Source organism: Letharia lupina (assembly GCF_014066315.1).
Source record: "Letharia lupina isolate WasteWater1 chromosome Unknown contig_11, whole genome shotgun sequence".
Lineage (NCBI taxonomy): Eukaryota > Fungi > Ascomycota > Lecanoromycetes > Lecanorales > Parmeliaceae > Letharia > Letharia lupina.
Genome location: NW_023502980.1, coordinates 212395 through 236886, shown reverse-complemented (window position 1 = coordinate 236886; position 24492 = coordinate 212395). Strand labels below are relative to the sequence as shown.

The following is a 24492-nucleotide window of genomic DNA, read 5'->3' as shown; positions in this document are numbered from 1 at the left end:
GCGCCTCCCGCCTTCCAGCCAAACTTTTGGCTCGGGGTCCACCGGCCAAGCCGACCTGGACATGAATGCTCCTTCTTAAACTACAGTCCGTTCTCTACGTAATTGAGCTCTCAATCAGGCGGCGAAGAAGGAGCTTCGAATATGCAGAACGCTTTTGGTGAGTATTACTCGCCCTGCTATAACGATAATGTCTTTCAGTACTTTGTTTCGGATGATGCAACAGCTGACAGTGCCTTCGACAGTACCAAAGAATCGAAGGGTCTGTCACCTGAACAAATCATGAAGGATCATAGGCTGATAGTCTTTTAGCCAAAATTTGACTTGCAGCTCAAGGTGGCCCACCCTCTTTGCTCTCCTGAACTCCACGGCATCGACTGACCCGAGTGGTAGATCATCGACTTGAACAATGTTCCTCTCGTATCCGGAACATCTTACGTCAAATGGCATCTACCTTCCTCTACCTCCGCTGAGCACCGTGGGCACACCTCGAAAGCGGGGATCAGAGACCACAAGGTTTTGTGGGAATACGTCAAGACGCTGCCTGTCCGTTTAACAGTGGACCGTAATGGCATGTTGCAAGAGTCGGAAATACATCTCGAGGTCCTGCAGGAGTATTCGCCTGGTACACGAGCCGAAAGGATCGTGTTGGGAAATGTGAAGCTGAATTTGGCTGAGTTTGTGGGTGGGAGCGACGATGGGGAGGAGGCTGTCACCAGGAGATATTTGATGCAGGAGAGCAAGATCAATAGCACTTTGAAGGCATGACCTCAAAGGATTCTCGATCTCTACGAAGGGAAAGACTAATTGGGTCTTAGATCGGCGTCTACATGAAACAAACAGAAGGAGACAAGACTTTCATCGCCCCTCCACTCAAGACCGCGCCTGTCTTCGGTGGGATTGCTGGTATCATGACGGCCGAGCAAGCTGATGGTGATGACGGAAGCAATGTGCCATCTATGTCATCTCATGCTCGAGAAAGTGGCAGGCTTCAAGATATGTACCGTCGAACTCTGGCTGCGTCATGGCTTGCACAGGATGGCGAGCTGCCGGCCGATCAATGCATTGAGGATATCTTTGCTGGCGGAGATGGATGGGCAACCGATCATGATCCGGGTGTGAATGTGAGTCCTAGGCTGGGAGGTAGCACGGAGGAGGACGACAGCGATGGAGACAGCAGAACCTTGCGAGGTCACAAGAGGCATACGTCGGGCACTGGGAGTCGAGGTACTATCAGGCCAACGCGTCAAGAGCGGAAGTCTAGCAAAGGCGATCAAGGGCACACCGGTGCCGTTAGCGGTAGGGGAAGTATAGCGGACCACATTCACTCAGGTTCGGATGCCAAGAACCATGCTCACAGGCGGATGCATGAGGTGGATGAGTTCACCTCACGGGAGGATTTGAGAAGCTGGCAGATCTCAAACAACGACTAAGGACACCGATGGTCAAGCTCTATTCAGCCACTTGGCGCGATATTCACCTCAGCAGTTATCTCGAAAGCCGCCCATCGCCCTTCTCGAGTACCACATCTGTCTTTCAGAACCTCCAGTATATGTGCCTTCTGGTACGACGAAGCTTCCCCTCCATCACCGAACGCAATCGTTGCGTCGTCGCTAGTCTTTGGCACAGTAGATAAGAAGATGGATGTATCGATCAGAAACGTGAACATCTTCCCAAGAGCAGGCTTCCCCATGGTTGAGGAGAAGATCGAGACATTTTCTCTCGAGCCATGCCGAAGCTCTGGATTGTTGGGAGAACTAATACCGACTGCGGCATTGGTAAGAATAGTGCAGATGTGATGGCGGGACGTTAGGTGACGGAGAGACCGCAAGAAGCTTGCGAGGAGAGCTTGACCCTGTGTCTGGCTCTTGGCCATCATTGTGCTCACAACATTTGTGATGGTATCGATAATGATCATACCGATCGGACCGCTGTGAGGTTCAATGCCTTGAGAGTCATGGAGATTTACACTTTCTCGCCATGGTTCGGCCTGCAGTTCTTCGTCTTCGTCGTCGAGCTCTTCTTCGCTGTCACCAATCTCAACCCTCCTCTTCTTGAATACTACGACCGCGGGCGTCTCAAACTTCGGCGCTATCTCCTCAGTCAGCCCATTGACCTCGCTTATGGCTTCTACAACGCCAGCCAAATCGAAGACTCTCATGACTTTCACCCGATCGAGCATCGAGGTCGCTTCCTCAATCATTGTCTCCTTCGAATTCTCCAAGGCCGACGTCCTTTTCTCGTACATGTATCCAGACTCTTGGTAGCTGTTGCGCTGGATCTTGGCCTCTAGACGGTAAGCAAGGGCATTTCGCAGTCGTAATGGAGAAAAGGACCCAGTGGTGTCAATGAAAGCTACCTCGCCGACCTCGTGTGTAAGAAGATGACTTGCTATGGCATGGTATGCTAGCTGTAGGTGCAGTACGTTAGTATTTGCAAGCGAATCTCAACCGGCCTGACTATCGGAACCAAAGAGGCAAAGCTGGGTTAGAATTGAGTCGATTGGCTACACATATCTACAAAATGCGACGTGATTCAGGTTACAACTCCCAAGGACCTACCAAAGTCTTTCCGGTCCCGCTTGCTCCAGCAATGGAAGTGATTTCTCCATATCTAAAGCCTCCATCAAGAGCATTCTGATCAACTGTAGCTGAGCCTGAACTCGCTGGTAAGGGCCTGGCTTTCTCGTGCGCTTTGGCTGATGCAAGCAGACTGGAGCCCAGTAGGGGCGGAGCTGCCTGGGAGAGGTCTGACATTGTAAGAAGAAGGGATTTGACTAGGGTCGCATGGCATTGGCATTGTCATCAAGAAAGCTTCGTTTCCATGAGAACTTGAGTTTCTGGACAATATAATCAGTGTAAGAGTCCCGGACAGTGGATGCCATAGCAGTCCAAAGCTGGAAAATCCTTGGCATTCTGGCATTTGAAACTGATAGGGCTGAATTTTTCTCAGTGCGGTAACTCTGCCGAGAATGTTTTAATCTTGAAATTGATGCTCGACTGAAGTCAACCTCAACTGCCATGTGACCCTCCACCCTCTCGATGTTCAAGCTTATACCCGCTGCGCAAGATTTATTCATATGCTTGCACTGTCAGTATCGTCTAAGCCTTCGACAAGGACTCCGCTCTGGCCGTCGACGCCCGACCGGACACCCTCAACAGCTTCGACGCTTCACTTCAGGACCCAGCCTACGGCAAGAGCAATCATCTTACCCTGATGTCGCTACCCACAACGACAATCTTGAGAGAGCGCCTATCAGATACTATACCGAAGAATTCTTTCCTCACCAGGATTACAGACATGGGAATGAGCCGTCTACAAAGGACAGCCTTGGCCTCAATGTGCTGGGCGAGCCAGCCGAGGTCCTCATCTTGCGAGACAAGCAAGATCGCTTTCGACTCGATACGAATATGGCACGAGTTCGTGCATCAGGTCCAGATAAGAACCCTGCCCAGAAGCCTATAAGCTCGTCCGAGATGCTGGAAGAGATGGATGCCGAAAGGGGGTTAATTGATATCGATGAGGTGTGCAAGAACATCGAAAGTGTGGGAGAATCGTGGGCGGCAAAAAAAAAAGGTAGCATCACAGGAGTTGCATACAAGGATTTGGTTTCCAGGCTACAGGAGGGGTTCACTAAGCACCAGTTGGGAGCCTACTTAGAAAGGGCTGGAAAGGATCCGGCCGCTGATGTATTCGACCTAAACGTGGAGATATCCAACAATCTCTACACTCGATCATCATGGCAGCTTGTGGGAAACACGCCACTTCGACAATCCAAGGCACCGAGGATTGCGAATAGTACGCCAGAAGAAGAGTCCAACGAAAAAGAGGTGCATGGGAAAGAACGCGGACAGGGACTAAGCAAAGATGCGTTGGTGAAAAGGATACTAAGACGGTGTTGGAACATTACACCCAGATTTCAGGAATCTTCATTGGGTGAACTGGACGTACGGCTTCATAAACTCCATCTAGACTTGATATTAAACCACAGTAAGCAGCTAGTGGGTTAAAGACTTTGCTCGTAAAACGCTAATCATGCTAGTAGAGAGGGATATCTTGAAGTTGATATCCAGGAGCTATGACTCAAAAGTCGAGGCATGGCCTGGAGATTGCATCATCCGCATCACATCTGACTATGACAACTGCGTTGACATATTCAAACTCTTAATTCACACTCTTGAGAACATTCGAGTCTCCACAATTGATCTCCGTGCCCATTCAATCTCACATGAGGGCTCGACGTCTTTTCCCAGGAAGTTGAACAATGCTATGCTTCGGCAGATCGAGGAGTACACCAATACGCTTGTCAGACCACAGGGCGTCGCCCACGAAAAAGTCAGTATGGCATGCGTATTGTCGATCAAATGCTGACGTCTTGACAGTTGCGTGTGTTTTACCTGGGACCTGATGACGCCGACCTTTTAGAGACGGAAAGATTGATACATCAGATTCTGCGACCTGCTTCCACACGGAACCTTACATTAGCTTGGTCGAAAGCTGACAAGCCGTCTAATGCTATCCCGGCCCCAGTTGCAGTAGGTAGCAGATTGTCCCTGTTGGATAGGAATCAGCAATGGTCAAGATGGTGCAGCCCTCACACAGAGAATCGCACTCAAAGGAGGAAAAAGAAGGATGGGGCTCCGTCCTCTAGCTCATCGACAGTGCCGGCGACTCAAGGTATGCATGGCAAATTGGCATTCGACACAGTGAAGTCATTCTTCGAAGAGTCAGACGACACTAGTTACAAGTACTCCAGAAACATTACGCCGTACTGGACACCAGAAATTAGGTGCCATGATTCGGTGAAGCTGGGCCAAGTGTTGTTCCCCGCAGACAAGGCAGGAACCATCTTGGAAGCGCTAGAACGAAATCAAAGAAGGACCAAGAAAATGAAAAGCACGGGCCATAGGAACAGACCGATTGACACCGGAGATATCGGCTCCAAATCTTTGAGGATACCTCGAGAGTTTGTGCCTCTTGTTCCCGGCCTCGTACGCTCGTTAGGTAGCCTCGGGTCTCTTGAGAAGACCGAGGACTTTTGGCAAATTCGGTTGTCACCATCGTCCAAGAATGTGTCACTGCCTGTCCCTGTCGAAGCTCTGCCGGATCTGGAGATCAGAATGTCCTTCGATCACGAGAATAAGACCACTTCAATCAAAGACGTCAGATTGGTCAACGAGAAGGAGAAAGACTTTCTGCAGCCACAAAAGATAGTTGACCTGCGGTTTGTTAGAAAACAATGTGTTTATGCGAAAGATGACAGTATCGATCCGCGCATTGTGTCGTTTGTGCAGGACAGTAATTTCGATATCTGGGGCACAGAGCGTCTCAAAACGCCATTAGGTATTTCGTTGTCGATCCCTGCACTGGCAATTCAGTCCCACAAAGGTTTCGACCCTAAAAAACATGAATCATTGTTGGTCGACTACACCTCACTCGGCCTCGAACACAGATCCTCACTCATCATGCCCTACCAAGAATCCGACTCCTGGTCCACCCTCACATACACCAGCGTCGAAGCCGGCCGCGTAGGCGGAAGGAGGGACGAGCTTTCCCTGCACAATCTCAGATATCCGTCTATACAACCGCCCCCTACCGACCCTGAGCCTTTCTCAGCCATCAGCATCGACAACGACCCCGAATCCCTCTCCGACGACGACCACACATCCATCCTCTTCCACAAAACAGCTTCCCTCATCGAGAGCATCGAACTCGCGGCAAGCGACCAGAGCGATAAGCCGGCCGATAGGCGCAAGGGCCCCGTCAGAGGCCTGAGCATGCCGGAGCTGAGACACTGGAGAGGCATCAGCCCCAGGAAGCTCTACAGGCGGATTGGATTCTCGCCGGACACGGGCTATTTGCCGCCGGTCAATGAAACGGTTAGGAGGGTCGCGGCAGATCATCGGTCGGGCGGGAGGGAAGAGGCGGCGAGTGGCAATGGGACTAGTTGGATTTGAGTAGACGAGGCTGGCGAAGTACCTTACGGCTTGAGTGCTGGTCGGTGCTGAGATCGAGGTGGCGGGCCGAGAAGGAGACTGGAGGACTCGATGTATGTATATTTATATGTAAGATGACACCCCCGGGACTCTTTGGCACAACGTTTTGACGTGGTTCCGGGAACTTCCAAGCGGGTCTGGGGGTTGGCGTTGTACTTGATATACCATTCGTCATGCCTGTGCCGTGCCGTGCGTGTTGGATGTAGAGTATCACTTTACGACTGCTACTTTTATATACATAACAGGCACGCTGCACCACGTATGTATGTATGTATGTATGGAGTTTGATCCGAGTGAAATGAAATTTCATTCCACAAACAAAAAAAAAAAAATACAAACCAACAGACAGACGAGAGTTTGGGTATAAAGTACAGGATCGAGCTGTCAAAGCCAAAAGCCCTTGGACGTTCAATTCGGAAGCACCGTCTATATAGTAAGATTTCTCTCATACGCTCGCTCAATTCGCTCACTTATGTAGGTATAGCGGGAGACAGCACAACAGCCACAGGCGCCGTACTAGTACGCTCATTAGGGAAAAAGGGTTATGACCGAGGCATTTTCGCTCGCGTTGGGGAAGTCTGTGCACGGCGCAGACAGACAGAGAGAAAGAAGATGTAATATATTCATCATGCGACAGTTCACATGACGACGCAGCACCCGCACCCTTTCTCCTTCTTCTTGCCCGGATCCGCCCTTCCGCCCTTCTCCTCGTCCCTTCTCGCCATTCTCTCCCTCTCAAACGGATCCAGCGCCCTCTGACCGGGCCTGATGTCCGTTACGTTCCCCAGCGTGGGACTTGCTCCCTGCTTCACGCGAGGGATGGGACTGTATCCTGCGTGTTGTCCTCCGTCGTCACCACCGCCCGCGGCTGGGTTGGCATTCAAGCCGCCGCCGCTTGCCGGTGGTGGCTTGCGTGGTGTGGCTTGCGTCAGGGGCCATTCGGGAGCTGATTGCTCTTGTAGGGCTTTTTCGTCTGCGTCGCGGGAGGAGGGTTGGAGACCGTTGATTGTGTGTTCGGCTAAAGGTGAGAATTCGCGCGGCAACTGCGCGGTGGGTTTTTGGTGGTGGTGTTTGCTTTGTTGGCCTTCGACTTCCCGCATCCGCTGCTGCGACTCCTTCTGCGCTCGCTCCCACTGCTCTTGTTGTAATCGCTTCGCGTGTGTAGGGAGCAATTGTTCTTCGGGTGGTAGTCGCGGGTCGGGTTTGTACATGGTGGCTAGCCAGGGGGCTTCGCCCACGGGGCGATTTATGGCGGTTGCAGGGCGGGGTTCGAGACCGGAGCGAGATTTGGGCCGTTGGACGGTTGAGGATGGGGTGCGTGAGGATGGGGTGCGTGAGGATGGGGTGCGTAGGGAGGTTGTTGTGGTGGAGATGATTCGGGGCTTTTGACTTAAAGGGGTGGTGTCGAGGCCGGAGCGAGGTTTGGGTCGTTGAGCTGAGGAGGGTGTGCGCTGAGTGTTGGAAGGGGTGAATTGGTTGAGAGGGCCCGGGTTGGAAGCAGGTGTAGGTGTGTGATTGGGGGTGTTGTCGATATCGTCGAGGAGGATGGCGCTGCCGACGCTGTTGTTACGGCTGCGTATTCGAGAATAAGAGAGGCCGTTGTCGTCGCTGTTGCTATAGTTGCCGCTTGTGCCTCGTTTTCGCGGGAGCGGATGGTCTCGTTCGATGTGTTCTTGTGGTATAGGCATGGGGCTCGAGCGTGGTAGGGGTATACGAGATGAGCTTTTTCGCAGGTCAGGCTGTGGTTGGTGGTATCCGTTTGAGAGATTCGTGGCGATGTGATTGTCCGCTGCTATCTCTTCTGGTGTCCTTATGTCAAACTCGTTCACCACGTTTTGCTCTCCTCGGTCATCTTGCCGTGTTGGTGTCTCTGTTCTTCTGTCCTGCCGATCCTTCAGTGGCGGCATTCCCTCATCTCGATCAGGCGCCACTGTACTCTGATCCTGGCTCCTGTTCTTCTCCCGTCGACTTCTCGATCTACTAGTGATAGATCTTTGTCGTTGTGGTGGCAGCTTAATCCCAGCCTCTTGCATCTCATGGCTCTCTATCATTGCCAGCTTGTCTCTGTGTATCCACCGTGATCGTTCGGGGTCCTCAACCTCCAGGAACGGCTCTTCCTGCGCCAGCCCTCGATCCGTTCTGTCCATGCTTTCTCTCAAGCTAGTTTCACCTAGGCTTCTGGGTTTGCTGTAGAGGTCCAATAGACTATCTGCTTCGCTGCCACTTCTGCTCGCATTCAATTCCGGTCGGCTGCCGATCTTGGATGGCGGCGAGAGATAAGAGGGGTCTATGCCTGCACCTGACCTCGGTTGGCTCTGTCTACCACTCAAATATGCCTGTCCATGCCTTTCAGGCGTTGCGGGATGGTTGCGTGCCGGTAAAAGACCATTGAATTTCGGCGGAGATGGAGGATCGAAGTTGAGCTTTTGCTGTGGGGTTTGATTGTTCGTAGGATAAGACGTCGAGGAAGTAGGGCCAGTCTGTGGCCGGGGGCATTAGTCTGGAGGGCAGCCGATAGGTGTAACGAAGGCAGAAAGATGCGGGCTAGAGCCACATATTCCAATGGACATTACATTGTAGGAAGGGGGACAAATAGACCGCTGGAGACAGGAACTGGCAGGCTTACGTACTAAACTCCCATGGACTCGGCTCCTTTTCTTGCGTTCTGTGCGAATTTCCCACTTGATGATTGTGAAGCGTTCCGAAAACAGCGGCCATCTTTGCTTCCTTCTGCGCCAAACCTTAGGTTCAGAACGAAGGCCTCAATCCTCGTCCCAGTAGCCCCCAAAGTCCCCAAGCAACCTTAGCACCAGGCTTGTCTTCAAACTCACACCTCTAGGTGTGCCATAGGTGACTTGCTCCTCTACTTCAAACAATGAGCGGTGTATTGATAATGTATCTTGCGTTGACTGATCCTTCTGGCCGGAACCTGGTCAATGGCTTATATTGGGGAGGGGGGGGGCGCGGGGGGCGGAAATGGGAACAATAGTGGGATTGTGGAGGGATATGGATCAGAATCTTGTCGCTGGAAGGTCGAATATGTTGTATAAGAGAACCAAGCGTGCAAAGATGAGGATAATGGACAATTAGAAGTGTGCGCAAGGAAGAAGAGAAAGCGAAGGGGACTGATTGTTTGGTACATTATCTGGTGTGGCAGCGCTTTCAGCCATGTGATTTGCGCCAATCATTCGCCGTCGGGATTTACACTCATCTTTTCTCCGAACTTCCAGCCCTACCTATCAACTATTATGCCAAGAGCTCGGTCAAATCCAGGTTCACTCTACTCTACATCGGTGGAAGTCGTACGGTAAATCACAACGTCGCCTATTACATTGCTTGTCTTAATGATAAGTCTATGAACATCTCCAACAAATATGATAATACCCAGCCAACTCCGGCGCTAAAAGTCTCATTCATATGTTCGTCAAAGCCGCACTCGGCCATCAGCAGGCCTTCCGCCAAACCATCTCCCCATGCCCCTACCGGAATCAGCTCTCCCACTTCCTTCGGTACTCCCATCTGCTCTTCCCATCCACTTTGGCCGTTTACCCAGGTCGCTCAGCCAGTCAGGTCTTTCGACGCTGTCGATGGTATTCTTCACTCGGTGGGCGAAACCTTGGAATACATTCTCATCCTCTTCTTCTGCGGCTGCCGTTGCATCTGCGAGCCTTTGAGCTTGCCGCTGTTGAAAGGTCGATTGTCTGGGAACGCTGGGCCGAGCGCTTTGACTTGTGAGAGCATGATTTGGTTGAGGCCCTGCCCTTGTTGGGCTCTGTGTCCCAGAAGGTAATGGCGAGGAAGGGCCGTCCAAGTGGCCTGATAGACCAAGTCGCGAGGCGCCCTCTAATTCTCGATCGATGAGTTCTTTGCCCTCTCTCCATCCGCCGGTGCCAAATGCAGATGGGTTTCCCTCGTCGTCATCTCCGAGTATGCCAAAGCCAAGGACGTTCTTCACGCGGCCATAGAGATTGAATAGCGTGGCACAAACGGGTACTAAGATGAAAATCGGGAAGAAGTAGTCGAACCCGGCCCCAAGAGGCGTAAGGTTGATCAATCGACCTAGAAAGTGATAGAAGATGGTCTCTCTGTGAACATCTCGTGGAAAGAAGGTCAAGAAGTTGTAAGCTAGCGGTACCGTGAGCTTCGCTATCTGCCCGGAATACCACGTAGCGCTTTCTCCGTATGTGTTTCTCCGTACGAGGGCGCGGTTGCCCCAGATCTTCACATCGTCAAAGCTTGCGAGTGTGGCCATGGACATATAGAGTAGCCATAGCGAAGCAATGACCTGACCTCCAAAGCCGACTTCATTTGCGTGCGCTTTGCTATGCGAAAGTATGGTGAGACTGATGATTGAGAGCTTTGGGGCCACGTATTTGACCAGCTCGGACCAAACGATGCACACGGAAGCCAGCGAAAAGACGGCTCCATGGGCGATCCTGATGGCAGGTACCACTTGCGAGTAGAGCAAGTAGCGGGTGTACGGCGTCAAGAAGTTCAAACGCTCTGACCATGAGGAATGTGGTGAGGCTTTTCCGAAGTCTAACTTTCTCGAGGCACCGGCGTCAACGATCGCTTGAGTATCCACTGCTTCCTGTATGAGGCGGTCCCAAGCCTCTACAAAGCGAGCACGTTTATGCCGAGCACGAGTTAACTTCCTGGTTAGCTCAGCAAGATAGCGGTCAGTAATTACTGCAGGTAGGGCGGGTGCTGGCACACGGGCTGCAGTGCTTGCGATACGGGAATTGGGCAAGCTCGAAGCATCGGATATATCTTCAATCCATTCCTCATGGTCTCTCGAAACAGCATTCTTCCGTTTCCGGAGCTGGGTGAGCTGAGCCTCCAATTCTTCGAGTTCTGTTGTTGCATCCGATAAGCGATCATTGACCTTGGGGGCATGGCTTTGTATTCTTTTCAACCTCCCCGCGACATTTGCATTGCGGAACAGTCTCCGGGGTACAGCGACCAAGCCGTGACCCATCAAGTATATTGCCATGATCAAGCCCCAGCAGTAGGCCAATCTGTTGTCTGGTCAGCATTGTTACTCATGTCCCCAGCTGATATGGACCCACGCCATGACCAATGACTTGACCGAGCCTCCTGCGAACCCATTCTGTAGAAAGACGTATATACCTGCTGCTGCTGCGCAGGCTATGACGATGAGCTGATATCGCGCATTGGATCTGAGAGAGTAGAAGATGCGGTCCTTTGGTGTACGGTACCCGGAGTCTGTATATTCACCGAGGAGTGGCAGGATGACCCTGGTATGGTCAGCAACTGCTGCGATAGAGGTAGCTCTCCAGGATGGGGTACCAAGTGAGAGCAAAGGTCAGCCAATAGGTCATTCGCCATGCCACAAGCATGACACCTTCGGGCAACCATATCCCCCTCAATGCCTCTTCATCTGGTCTGGAGCTCGATGCGAGGTCTATGGGGACAAGGAGTATGATGCTGATTGGGAGGGCGAGAGATAGGAAGATGGGAAGGATGAGGTAGGCAGGCGTTGTTCGGAGAGGCAGGAAATGGCGGAGGAGCAGGAGGACAAATATAGAGATGAATGCAAGGGCCAACAATGCAAACGCGTCTGATCCTGTTGAGGATTTCATATCGATCGATGCGATGAAAGTTAGACGCCGGTGTTGAGATTTAGTGGTAGTAGGTATGGCAATCAGAATAATGAGAGTACAAGTATATTCTGTCCAGATGATGTAGTCTACCAGTACCTTACCGGTAGGGCCCGAGGATTGCCAGAGCTGTGGGTGTCACTAAAGTAGGTATGTAGGTACTTTAGGCGGGTGATGGGTGGGATAAGGTAATGTTGCGCAGTAGACTGGCAGTAGTGGAGGTAATGACGCCTAACTAGCGAAGAGTGATCTGCCCAGTAGGGGGCCAGTACTGCCCTATCTGACCAATGAGCGCCTTATTCTAGGGCTCTTTTTTGGGGCGGGCCGACTCGCCGAGAAAATGATCAGCCTAGCTTTGCGTTAGCGCCCTTGGATTCCACTTTCTCCAGCTACTAGATTGATCCTACTCTATTATTCACCCGCAGGCACCGAACAGTAAGATAGTCTCAGCCAAACTCACTCCATCAATTATTAAATCCAACTTGCATTCTTCCTACATCTATTCACAACCGAAGACCTCCGTGTCACTCTTTGATATTGCTACTGCTGTTACCCTTTCACTTTGCCTCTTAGTCTTTCTTGCCTGGGGTTCACTGTCATTGTCGGTGAAAGTATTTTACTTGATTTTATCTTCCGATTGGTCAGACCCCGAACGGATCACAACGCTCGTGTCTTTCAGCTGACACAACTCCAGCTTTTGTCAGTCATATGCTTCTAGAAGCCTCCTTCTGTTCAACTGCCGCAAACGTTCGTCAAGCCTCTGAAGGATACATAGCGATGGCAGTTGTTCGCTCTCATTATCCTGTGTCCGGTGTCCTGGCTTGCTAGACGCGGGGCTACGGTTGCTTCGCTGTCACACCGGTCCAAACAAGGCTTCCATTTGCCTCATTCTGTCAGATCTATCTTCTCCTCAGCATTTACCCTTCGCCTCGTCGAGCTCTCCGACACACACCGCCTCCTACATCAGGTCTATGTCACATCTACTACCTCAACCCGCTGTTACTCCGTCTCCTTCATGACCTCCACATCCTATTCAATAATCCAGCAACCTATTGCCACAAGTATTGACTTGTCTCGTCGAAGCTGCATACATAGCACGAAAGAAGTGTCCTATCGCTTGTGGGACATCTAGGTGATCGAAAAAGAGCTCGGGTGAATAAGTGATCTCGACCGAGTGACTGGCCTTGATCACTTATCTAGCCACTTCGTACTCTTCCTCCTGGTCCAATCAACCCTTCACATTGTGATACGAAATCATGAATCAGGGCAATTTCCAGAACATGGGGGTGCCTCGACCTGCTCAACAAGGCATTCCGCAGCCGGGAGGCATGCAACGAAATGGACCTGCATCTTCAGATATCCGCCAGCATATCTTGAGAGAGTTGAGCAGTCACCCAACCCCGACCGGATGGCAACAAACTATACCTCCACAAAATCGTGTTCCGGTCATTCAACAGATGTACGTATATCGACGTTGATTGTGATGATCTCATTAACAATATCTCTCCAGAATCACACAGTTATCCCTGGTCAAACCAGAGTATAATCTAACCAAGACCTTTGGCATAGCAACATCATTCGAAAAGGAGAAATTTGAGCAATCTCCAGACAGGGTGCGTTATTTGCCTGAGAGCTGGTTCATCAGCTAACAGCTCCCGACAGCTAACTTACGAGGCCCACTGCCGCACGCAATTGAAAAGGATCTTCGACACTCGTCAGAGCCAGGCGGAGCAGCAGCAGCAATTCCTGAACCCTCAGCAACCTCAGATGGCGCTGATGCAACAGCAGATGGCCATGCAAGGAATGAACCAGAACCAGTTCCCACAGGCATATCCTATCCCCCAGCAGGCGCATATGCAGAACCTTGGGAATCCAATGCAGCACCATCCATCTCAGAGCCAAAGACCAGTGCAGTCAGCCAACCCGATGGAAATGCAGCAACAAATGGCGAACGGACAGCCAGTACCGAACATGGCTCAACGTGGCCCCCAAAACCAGGGGCAACCACAATTCACCCCACAGGAACAGCAGCAAATCATGCAATTGGCAGAAAGCATGGCACATAATGCGTCTCCAGAGCAGATGAATAATGTTCAAAGGCTGGTAATGAGTATACCAGCGGGTCAGCGACAGCAAATGCAAAGCCAAGGTATCAATCCTGCGCACGCCGTCTTTCGCCAGCACGCTATCAAGAGGTTTCTACAAGACAAGGCTGTGCAGCAACAGAGAGCTGGTCAAGGTCCTCACCCTCTCGACAGAGGAGGTGTGGTGAGCCAGCAAGGCCGTCCTACATCCCAAATTTCTATGCGTCAAGGCCAACAAGTCCCACCGCCTCCGACACCACAACATCATGAGCCATCGTTCGATCAGTTCTTGGGACAACAGCAGGATGCTCTGCGACATCAAGAAGCTGGTCAAGTCGTCGTCCCTGCAAGCCAGGGAGCTCCGCCTCAGGTCCGAGGAACGTCACTTGCTCAACCGCAGGGTCAATTTGGTGCGAGACCAATGCAACCTCCTAACAATTTCCAGCAACAGCCTCCCGCGGTCTGGAACACCCCTCAGGGCCAACATCAGAATGTTCCACAGACACCTCAGCCACAGGTACCGCCACAGACATCCAATCTTGCCAATATGCCTGGACAGACTCCGCAGCAGCAAGCATTACAAGGACAGCTGGGCGGTCTCGATAACAATCGTGCCCAACGTACACCACAACAGAATCCCAATATGCCGACCCTCAATCGGCCACTCAATCCTCCAAACCAGGTACAGAATGGTCAGAGACAAGCCCAGCCTACGCCTAAGATCAGCGCAAGAAACGTTCCGAACGGGCAGCAGACTGCTGTTGCCAACGGCCAGGCCAGCGTGGGGCAGCACTCAGCGCCAGTCAACCTGCAGCAACAGAAATTCCAAAAGTATGTGGCTAGTATGCCTGAAGCACAGAGGGCTGTTTTCATCGCAGAGTTCAAGCAGAGACAGGAGCGTAGGAAAGCTGAAGAAGCTGCAGAAGTTGCAGCTCAAGCAGGTCCATCAGGTGCACCGGTGGCTCCAATGGGTGGTCAAGGGGCTAAAGCGCAACCGGTACCCAAAGCGATCCCGAGTGCTGCCCAACCTTCGATGAATCCGATTAACAGGCTTAACGGACAAGCTCAAGTAATCCAGCAGTCAGGACCCCCAAGTGGAGCCCGCGGTCCGCAGCAAAAATTTGCACCAATTTCATTAGACGAAAATGCAACCCGCATAATGGACAGGGTCGAGTTCCCACGGACTCTTCTAAATGTTGCCGGCGACAATGCAAAGGTTCCTGAACATATCAAACAGTGGGGTCAACTCAAGCAGTGGGTGCATCAGAATTCAAACATCTTGCCTCCAGGGAGTATCCACAAGGTGGTGGGGTTGCAGAGTATTGTCTATCAACAAAGAGTCGCGCAAAACAATCAGAGGGAGGCCTTGAACCAAGCACAGTCGCATGGCAATACGAGGCCTGCACAACCTGGTGTAGCCCCTGCAGCGCAAATGGTAGCCCCAAGTAGCATCCAAACACCCATCCAAGGTTTCACTGCACAGGCACCAAACTCTTCGATGCCCGTTCTGCCGCCACCGACGATCCAGGAAGTCGCAGCCGCACGAGCTCAATTACCAGATAACATGAAAACAGCCAGCGATGAACAGCTCCGAGAAATGATCTCGAATAAACGACGTAATGATTATTTCAAGGCTATGCAAGGCCAACAAAGTCTCACTCAGCAGCAGCAAGAACAGCAAAAGCAACACCAGCAGCGTATGAACATGCTTCGAATACAACAACAAGCCAACGCCCAACAAGCGCAAGTTTCGGTGCAGCCAAACCAGCACAGCCAGTTGCAACCGTCTCAACGCGGCCAGAATCAACAACCTCAGCCTGGACAGCAATGGCCACAACCTCAGATGGCCCAGAACATCTCTCAACCAAATCCGCAGCAAGCGAAGCAGCCGCAATCAAGCCGATCTGGACCTCAGGCATCGGTGCCACAACCCAATCACAAAAACGGTAAGCGAAACAACAATAGTGACGATGTCATTGAAGTTCCGGACCCCAAGCTTTCTCAGCAAACGGCTCGTCCGCCAAACATCAAGGGACCTCAGCCTCCACCTCAGCCCCCGCCAAACAATGTATCTTCACAAATAACACCAGAGAAGTACAATTCATTGCCTCCCGAGGCAAAAGCTCGCTTCCAGGAACAGCGACGTTCTTATATAGAGGCTGCTCAACGTGCTAGTGCGCAACAGTCCGGCCAAAATGCTCAGAGACAAAGGCCTGCAGAAGCTGTGATCCAGAATGTTGTACCCAATGCGGGACGAGACGGACGAGTGAAGGAATTGAGGAGCGAGGTGATGAGGAGCATGCCTACTCGGCAGCCCATTCCTATGAGCCCGAGTACAAGAGCCAGGATGATTGAGAAATTGAAGAACGCAGGTGTAATGTCACAACGACTCGAACAATCTCTGCCCCTATATCTGAGTCTATCGAAAGACGAGGATAGGACTAAAGATCTACTTCGTTCGGTATGTTAATTCGTCAAGATGTTGAAGACCGTAAAACTGACTGCGGCTAGCGAATCGCTGTGCAGCAGCAACTCAAGGAGACACAATCCGGCGATACAAACCCGGTGGACAACTTCACAATGAGTTTGGATGAATTGGAAAGTATTCAAACCAAGCTACATGAGTACTTTCAATTCATGATGAAGGCCAAAGTACCAAAAACAGGTGTTCCTGTCCCGCCGGTCCAAAATCCACCACGACAGCAATTGAGCACTGCAAATCTCCAATCTCAGCAAGAAGCGCTTAGTAAAGCAAGAGCCGCGAACCTACCGAAGAGTCATGCCAACAATAGCAACCGAGCACCTGCTGCCCCGACGACGTCGCATGCGCCGTTTTCATTCGGTGGTCAGTCTCCTCAGGGTGTTCCACAATTTTACGGGCCCACGAAGAATGAGCTCACTCAAGAGAAGCTCATTCTACCTGTCACCAAGAAAAGAAAAAGTAACAACGTTGCTAGTCCATCGACGCCGGCACAAGCGCCGACTCCTGCAGCTGCGAACAAATTGTCACCCTTCGGAAAGACTGATTCTCCGGATGCGCAACGTACGCCAGCGGTGACACCCATGATTAAGTGCCCTATAGCACACTGCGAGACTGGTATAGCTGGCTTCCCGACTAAGACCGACCTAGAAAAGCACATTGCAGATACTCATGAGCCCAAAGAACCAGTCATTAAAGATCCTCTTGACGCTGCGGCATATGCGATTGAAAGCATGCGATTAGCATTGAACCTGGACCAGGATGGGAGGTCTAAACCACTACAAGAACAAAGGGTCGAGCCGATGCAAGCGCAGGCCATGAAAGCCTCGCTATCAGCACAAGGTCAAAGCTCCGTCAAACAAGAAGCCGCAACGCCGATGAGCCGAAACCCAACGCAGACAGGGCCTTCACCATCGTCCAACCTGTTAAAGACCCCGCAGGCTGCAGCAAATATCAAGACCCCGGCGTCTGACGCCAAATCAACTGGCAAAGAAATAAAAGCCATAGCTCTGGCGAAATCACCAGCAGCCGCAGCTCCTGACCTGTGGGCCAACAGCCACGTTAAGCCCGAATGGTTCAAACAAGTCTTCTCCGAAGTCGCCGATCTCAATCGCCCCGTCTCTAATGACCTCATCATCGACTGGCTCGAACGTAACCCTTTCACTCCCTCCACCAGTCCATCCAGTGGGGTCCCATCGAAGGACAGCCCGCATAAGAGCGACATTAGCGCAAATGACACCCTCAACATCAATGTCAACGGTGACGATTGGCTTCCGCCTGAGTGGTTCGATGATGGCTTGCCGAGCGACATGGCCGCCCTGGACGTTGGTGACTTTATGGATATGGATTGGGAGGCTACATTTGGGAAGCCCGAGGAAGGAGAAGAGGTGTTGGCGAAGGGCAAGAGGAGGAGGGAGAGGGATCCTCTAGAAGCGAGTGATGAGTGGTTGAAGGCGTGGGCGCCGGATAGGTGGGAGGAAGGGAAGAATAAAGACGCAGAGAGGAAGAATTAGGTGGGTGGGGGTCAGTCAGTGTGGAAGATTTGAATTTTGCAGCATGCGTGTGTCTCAGGTCTCTATCATTTGGATTCCTGTCTCTGTCGATTCTGACATTGAACCATACCGTGTTGGACGACAGGGATGGCGCTGGGAGTCCTGGATAGTCCTTGACTTTGCTCTGTCTATCCGGTCCTTGCATGTTTGCGACATTTCTGGCATATCTGCCCGCCGTCTCGGTCTTTGTCATGGGATGTACCACTATCTACTGCAAGCGAGGTTGATAGATGAGATACTTTAGATCATTCAATTTACTGGACTTTCAACAGCTAGAGTCCCTGCGTTCGTTATTCTGTGTATGTGTACACAAAATACTCGCCATTTCACTTGGCCCTTCCTCCTCGATCCTTCAATCAACAGTGGCTAGCATGTAATATCATACAAAGTCACACACTCGACGATAGACAGAGTCAATCACTTCCCTATGCGCACACACACGCACATAACCCATCTTGAGACGACACTATTATTCTCTGCGACTGCAGTCGCTGTTCCTAAGGATCCAAGAGATCCGGCGCTCAGGGGGGGGGAACTCGTTGGCGCATTTTCTCTTCGCGCGCTTGCCGAGCCCAACAAGTCTTGTGCCAGATGCAACTGAGCCAGGTGGTCGTCCTTCTTCACAGTCACTGAGATTCTCACTGGAGCGTCGGCGTGGAATTTTGTGACGTTTTGGCGAGCGTGAGGACATTTCCGTCTGAGGGGACCTCAGGTTTGAATTGGCGTCCATCGACTCGTAGATCCTCCGGCGTCGGGCAACTTTGCTGTTGGGAGATGTGGTGATGCTGGAGGTGTTTGTGGGGCTTTACGGTCATGGATGGACTCCGGCGCCCAATAGAAGGCGGGCCGGTGATGTTGTCCGAGAGCTATGAGGTTTATGGTATGGTGGTGAGTGGTGGAGGGCTGATAAGGACAAGCTCGAAGGGATGGGCACGGCTGCGGCTGCACCGATCTCTGGTGGCGCGCCTGGCGGTCGCGGTTGAAGAGGCGCCAGGAAGCCAAGTTGGAGTGAATGAGATCCTTGGTAGGTCGTAGCTGCGGTCGTTGTTACTGGACTTGACCGCGCAGACAATTATCTGGTATGAGTGAAAGGGCACCGCTGTCACCTATGTCGAAAAGATACCGTGCAGCGAAGAGCGCGCGGTTTTCGTGAGACTCCTTTTGGCTATCACGAATGCTCAATCGGTTCCTCTGCTAGCAACGCCTCCTCTTTACGCTTCTTGATGCATGACTTCAGAGGCGGGCGGACGATGTCGTTGAACAGGAAAGTACCGTAGACCAATAGAGCAAATCCGAGTATTTGAAGCCACTTAAACGTCTCCCAACCCAATCCCAGCGAGACGATCCAGATAAACAGTGTCCGGCACGTATCAATTGTCGATCTTGCGGTTGCACTGACGGTTCTCGTAACAGACAAACCGAAGAAATTGAAGCCGCCAATACTGATCATAATGAGCACCGAAGACACAGCAATAGCTTTATTGTGTGTCATCTCTCGCCATCCCTCTTCTGCATCGAAGTAGCCATTCCGTCCTTGTTCCGTGCGCCCGACGACCAAATGTAAAATTATCATGGCTATTACTGTCACGATGAAGCCGAAGAGTCCTTCCCAGCCCACTACTTTCAGTGGTTCCAAGGCGTATTGTTCGAGGATCCATTCTTCAAGGACGAATTGAGTGGCGGTGAAGATCTGGGCGAGGGCGATCATTAGGACGCCGATGATTGTCCAAAGGGCTTCTGTCGATCTTGCTGTGACTTTGATGTCTTCTACCGTCGCTCTGGCGAAGAGAACAACTGCTTCCATTGTGGACCTGGGTTCCGGCTGCGCTTGTGGGTTGGGAGCAATAGCGCCTGCCAGTCCGACAACAGCTACGCCGAGTACCACGATGAACAAGGCCGACCACTGGTACAAATAGAGCTTCCGGTGGAGAAAGATGACACTGAAGAGCCCGACAAAAAGTACCAAGGCTCCGCGCGTCATCTGGTATATACTAGCAGCCACGAAGAGCAATCCCACATTCATCAGCGTCGTTCCTGCAATATCGCAGCATGCAGGCAGCGCAAGTAGTATGACCCTCCATCCCACCAACTCTCTTCTATCATCCGCGTTCGGTACTAGTGACTTGGCAACTGGGTTCGCGGCCTCAAGGGCGGAGAATGAGCTCCCAAGCTCTTCATTGTTATCCTCTTCGTCCGAATCAATCCCAGAATCGTGTCCATTAACGGCCGTGTAACCACCGGCGAAAAGCGGCGAGGAAGGGCGTGATATGTAACGTTTGTAGAGGTAGTGGCCGAGGACGACGAGCCAGCAGGCAGCCTCGCCGATGAACATTTGCGCGGTTTGGATTACGGGCATGGAGAAGCGGCGGATCTTGGAAGGGTCGGAGGAATCGCAGTTGGCGACACATTGGAGGTCCTGTGGTATGTCAGTCTCCATGAAGCCTTCGTGACTAGAGTAGGATGAGCTACCTGATACTTTGACAACAGTGTGTTGCAGACGCCTGTCAACAGCATCATAGCGATGAGGAAGGGGACCATGACTTGATTCGCCATTGTTTGCGGATGCTGGACAATATGATTGCGACAGGCGCTACGTGTTGAGAGCCCCGGGATGGGCGAGTTATGAGTTTTATGCTAAGTTATGGTCATGGAGAGAGAGCGTGGGGAACGGTCTTGTGGTTTGGTCAGATGTCGTTGTTCCAGGTAGGTCCGCAGTGACGCTCTGGCATTTTGATGATTCCCGGAGTTCAACCGGGCGATGTTGATTAAGTCATGAGACAAGATACTACCTTAGCGAGTAGCAGCGGTGTCGATTAGAATGGCAGACGCTACTGCAGGCTACTGCAAGCCACTTGCGCAGTCATCTCCACTAACCCCCATATAGAATAGGAGGTAAATAATGGAGACGCGCTCATACCTCGCTCCTATGCTTTCGTTCTATGTTTCTTTTATGTCATCGTCGCTTTCTACCACTTTTTATCATTATCGATTTTCTCTCTACTCTTTACAGTCTAAATTACCTAACATATAGCCGAGATCATATCGCGTCTCCTTAATAATCCCCCAAATATCGAGACAATTTCCGACATCCGTTTAAGTTCTTTTTATAAATAAGATTATCGCGATAAGTAATCTTATTATAATCTTAAACGAGTTAAAAGAGTTAAATAATAAGATCTACTACGATTATAAGTTTTTTCGTAAATATTAATTATTATATCGCGATATTTAAACTTAGTATTAACTCTTTAAAACGCTAAAAGAGAAGAATTTTAATCGCTAGACGTTTATATAAAAGAATTCAAGCTTTAAGCTCTATAAAAATATTATCTCGAAAATATTATAAGAGAAGTATTAACGATGAGATTAAGACGTCGGCGAGGCGTTAATTTAATATAAGCGAATTTTTAGAAGAAAATATAGATTAAATATAGAGTGATGAAAGGAATAAAGAATTCTCTAAGAGAGGGTCTTTATAACTATAGATATAGAAATAACGATAATAATATTAATTAATAAATTATATAGTCTTAAATATATTTAATTAAGTAATAGCGAATTACTAGAAGATTAGACAATTATCGATACGATGTTTATCTAAGTAGTACGCGTTTTTATTATTTATCTTCTATTCTATATGAGGAATGATGAAGAAGACTACGCGTATAACTTATAGTAGTCTATAGTAGCGTTTACTATTCTAATCGAAACCGTAGTAGCGATCTTCTTTTACTATATATATACGATAAATATATAATTATTTAATTAAGATATATTAATAAACTATCTTCGCCTTTAAATAGTAAAAAATAAAAAATAGATTAAATAATTAACGATTATATATCTTAGTACGTATTAATAAAAAATATATCGAGTTAAAATAACTATAATATATTTAATATATTTTATATATTAAAGTTATTACGATATCGTTACGATATTATTCTAGAATCGAGAAATTATTATAAAATTAAAAACCATTTCGAAAAGAATAAAAAAATTAAGAATTCTATAATAATTATTAAGATAGATTAAGACGAGTTAGATATTTATAAAACTAAATTAAATTAAATAATAGATATATTCGTTTATTCGAATTACGAGACTATCTTACTCTATAAGTTTTTATTATTTAATTAAATTTACTTAAGTTAAAGAATAATTTATTTAATTATATAAAGTAATTTACGTTAATTTATTATTACTAAGATATCTATATAAATATTATTATTCTATTAATTTATAATTACTATCGTAATATATCAAATTTCTAGATTTATTATATTTAAAATTAATATACTTTTTTTAAAAAAAATTTACTATTATTTTATAAAAAATACTATTAAAAATATATAATATTTTTATAAACTTTTAATATTACGATTATATTATTAAATACTCGCTAAAAGACGATAATTTTTATTAATTTAATATAGATACGATTATTATAACTTATAATTCTTTATTAAAATATATTTTCGTAAGTTAATAACTATTTAAACGCGAGATAGAAAATATTATATTTAATTAGAGAGCGAGTAATAACTTAATAAGATAAAAACTTCGAGATTTAAATAATATTAATAAATTTTATAAGATAGTTAGATTAGAAAAAATATTAATATCTATTATTAATAATAAATTAATAATCTTCTATAAAGTTTTTATTTTAATTTTTTCTTTTTTTCTTTATATATAAATTAATATATATAAAAGAATAAGATAGAGCTAAGTTAGAAAATCTTAAATATCTATATATAATTAATTATAAATTCGATAAATTTATATTTTTTAATTAGATATCGCGAGTAAATAAATTAGCGTTTATAACTATTAAAAAAATAGATATATATTATTAATATATAGAATAACTTTTTCATTTTCTATTAAAATTTTAAGATTTCTTTTTTAAATTATAGAATAAAATATAAGCTTTTTGTCACGGTACGCCAAGGCCTCCTTCAGAGCTACCACCCAATGGGATCTAGCGTAGCTTGGCACCGCACATATCTGCCCTGCAGGCACATAGAATAATCAACATCTTTTACACCACACATGAATTCATGACCCAGTCATCCATTTCCTTGACAATTGGTAGCCACACCTAACCCAGGTCCTCTTCCAAGTCGTCTATACCGTCACTCGACCAGTAGTCACAATATACCGACAGTCAGCCCCCCCGCGCTTCCGCTACGCAGCTAGATTCAGTCTACGCAAAAACCAGCCAATCAAGTCAATCCTTTCAATAGGCCATTTGACATCTACATCATGGCCCCACCAGCCAGTCAGACGAAAATAATCGGAAAACCAAGCGGAGAACTCGTGCCAAGCACCTCTTATCAAGCCTTCAACACACCAGATTCACAGTTAATGATCCTCGACCTCTCACAAGATACGATCAATGGCCTAATGACTGCATTTGGTGGTATGATGCGTCAAGAAATGCAGAGATTTGAGCAGAGATTAGAGAGAATCGAACAGTTTTTGGGCCCCGCACTATACCAAAATCCTACTTCATCTCCCAATCCTACTCCGCCTCCCAATGCGACTCCGCTTCCCAGCATCGAAATACCACAGCAGAAACTCTCTCACACGAACGACTCGTCCTACCATACAAATCCAGGCCACTTACGAGCAGAGGAGGTGGGATACTTCGATCCTGAGTACCAGCAAGAGCAGGAACAAGAGCATAGGCCATTGCAACAGGCAAATGTGGAGAAAACTGCGGAGAAATTTACGGAGAACACTACGGAGAAATCAAGCGACAACAAGGCCACCATCATCAAGAACACGGCTCAGCTCTCCAAGATCCCACGTCATATACTCTCCACGATCCCACGTCAGATCGCCACTCAGCAAGCGGAGAACGACACTACAATTTGGCCTGCTATCTCTGCATGCCTAGGCAATATCACATTAGTGTGGCACATCACTGCAATGAGCAAACAAGAGAAGGATCTACTGCGACGATCACAGCCAAATTACTATGATCAGCAAGCAAAGGCCACACATATCTCGCTGACGTCACACCGGATGGCTATGCGGTCTATGAGGAAGATGAGGAGGCGAATCAGGAGCATCATGGCCACTAGCAACGGTGCATTCTGATTGGTCAATGGCATAGGCCACGAGGACGTGTCTTTTTTCTTTCTTTGCGGGCATGTTGTCACGGTACGCCAAGGCCTCCTCCAGAGCTATCACCCAATTGGGCCTAGCGTGGCTTGGCACCGCACATATCTGCCCTGCAGGCACATAGAATAATCAACATCTTTTACACCACACATGAATTCATGACCCAGTCATCCATTCCTTGACACTTTTAAATAAAAAAAGAATATTTAAATTTAGTCTTATAATTATTAAAGCGTAAGAAATTTAAATATCGTTTATTAAAGTTCGTTTATTAAAGATCGCTCGATAGCTAAATAGCTCTAATTAAAAAATATATATATATTATTTAATTTTAAAATAACCTTTTTATTTTCTATTAAAATCTTAGATTTTTTTTTTTAATTATAGAATAAAATATAGGCTTTTAGATAAAAAAAGAGCTTTTAGATATAGTCTTATAATTATTAAAGTATAAGAAATTCAAAGATCGCTTATTAAAGTTCGCTTATTAAAGATCGCTTATCTATTTACTCGATAATTCTTATAAAAAAATTATAAATTTAATTTATAAATCTTTACTCGTATTTAATAATAGAATTAATTTCTAAGAAATATTAAAACTTTAAGATATATAAGATAGATTTAAGAAAT

At 48.3% G+C, this 24492-nt stretch overlaps 7 protein-coding genes across 7 annotated transcripts; 4 read left to right on the top strand and 3 right to left on the bottom strand.

Annotated features, from left to right (window-relative positions):
• Nucleotides 1-187: 187 nt before the first annotated feature.
• On the top strand, nucleotides 188-1430 carry HO133_000626 (uncharacterized protein; the record flags this gene model as incomplete). The annotated part of the gene is made up of 4 exons (XM_037291564.1): nucleotides 188-259; nucleotides 310-333; nucleotides 391-759; nucleotides 816-1430. 4 exons carry the CDS (start codon nucleotides 188-190, stop codon nucleotides 1428-1430), a joined length of 1080 nt encoding a protein of 359 aa, XP_037151926.1.
• Nucleotides 1431-1453: 23 nt separating this feature from the next.
• Nucleotides 1454-2753, bottom strand: HO133_000625 (uncharacterized protein; the record flags this gene model as incomplete). The annotated part of the gene is made up of 2 exons (XM_037291563.1): nucleotides 1454-2407; nucleotides 2559-2753. The coding sequence occupies 2 exons, from the start codon at nucleotides 2751-2753 to the stop codon at nucleotides 1454-1456; spliced, it is 1149 nt and encodes a 382-aa protein (XP_037151925.1).
• Nucleotides 2754-3038: 285 nt separating this feature from the next.
• On the top strand, nucleotides 3039-5954 carry HO133_000624 (uncharacterized protein; the record flags this gene model as incomplete). The annotated part of the gene is made up of 3 exons (XM_037291562.1): nucleotides 3039-3987; nucleotides 4043-4332; nucleotides 4380-5954. 3 exons carry the CDS (start codon nucleotides 3039-3041, stop codon nucleotides 5952-5954), a joined length of 2814 nt encoding a protein of 937 aa, XP_037151924.1.
• A 677-nt stretch (nucleotides 5955-6631) lies between these two features.
• HO133_000623 (uncharacterized protein) lies at nucleotides 6632-11596 on the bottom strand (the record flags this gene model as incomplete). The annotated part of the gene is made up of 4 exons (XM_037291561.1): nucleotides 6632-8473; nucleotides 9430-11011; nucleotides 11063-11251; nucleotides 11304-11596. The coding sequence occupies 4 exons, from the start codon at nucleotides 11594-11596 to the stop codon at nucleotides 6632-6634; spliced, it is 3906 nt and encodes a 1301-aa protein (XP_037151923.1).
• A 1298-nt stretch (nucleotides 11597-12894) lies between these two features.
• On the top strand, nucleotides 12895-17691 carry HO133_000622 (uncharacterized protein; the record flags this gene model as incomplete). Its single annotated transcript, XM_037291560.1, has 4 exons — nucleotides 12895-13073; nucleotides 13125-13227; nucleotides 13277-16159; nucleotides 16210-17691. The coding sequence occupies 4 exons, from the start codon at nucleotides 12895-12897 to the stop codon at nucleotides 17689-17691; spliced, it is 4647 nt and encodes a 1548-aa protein (XP_037151922.1).
• A 1207-nt stretch (nucleotides 17692-18898) lies between these two features.
• On the bottom strand, nucleotides 18899-20283 carry HO133_000621 (uncharacterized protein; the record flags this gene model as incomplete). Its single annotated transcript, XM_037291559.1, has 2 exons — nucleotides 18899-20146; nucleotides 20200-20283. The coding sequence occupies 2 exons, from the start codon at nucleotides 20281-20283 to the stop codon at nucleotides 18899-18901; spliced, it is 1332 nt and encodes a 443-aa protein (XP_037151921.1).
• A 2715-nt stretch (nucleotides 20284-22998) lies between these two features.
• HO133_000620 (uncharacterized protein) lies at nucleotides 22999-23838 on the top strand (the record flags this gene model as incomplete). Its single annotated transcript, XM_037291558.1, has 1 exon — nucleotides 22999-23838. The coding sequence occupies one exon, from the start codon at nucleotides 22999-23001 to the stop codon at nucleotides 23836-23838; it is 840 nt and encodes a 279-aa protein (XP_037151920.1).
• Between the last annotated feature and the right edge of the window lie 654 nt (nucleotides 23839-24492).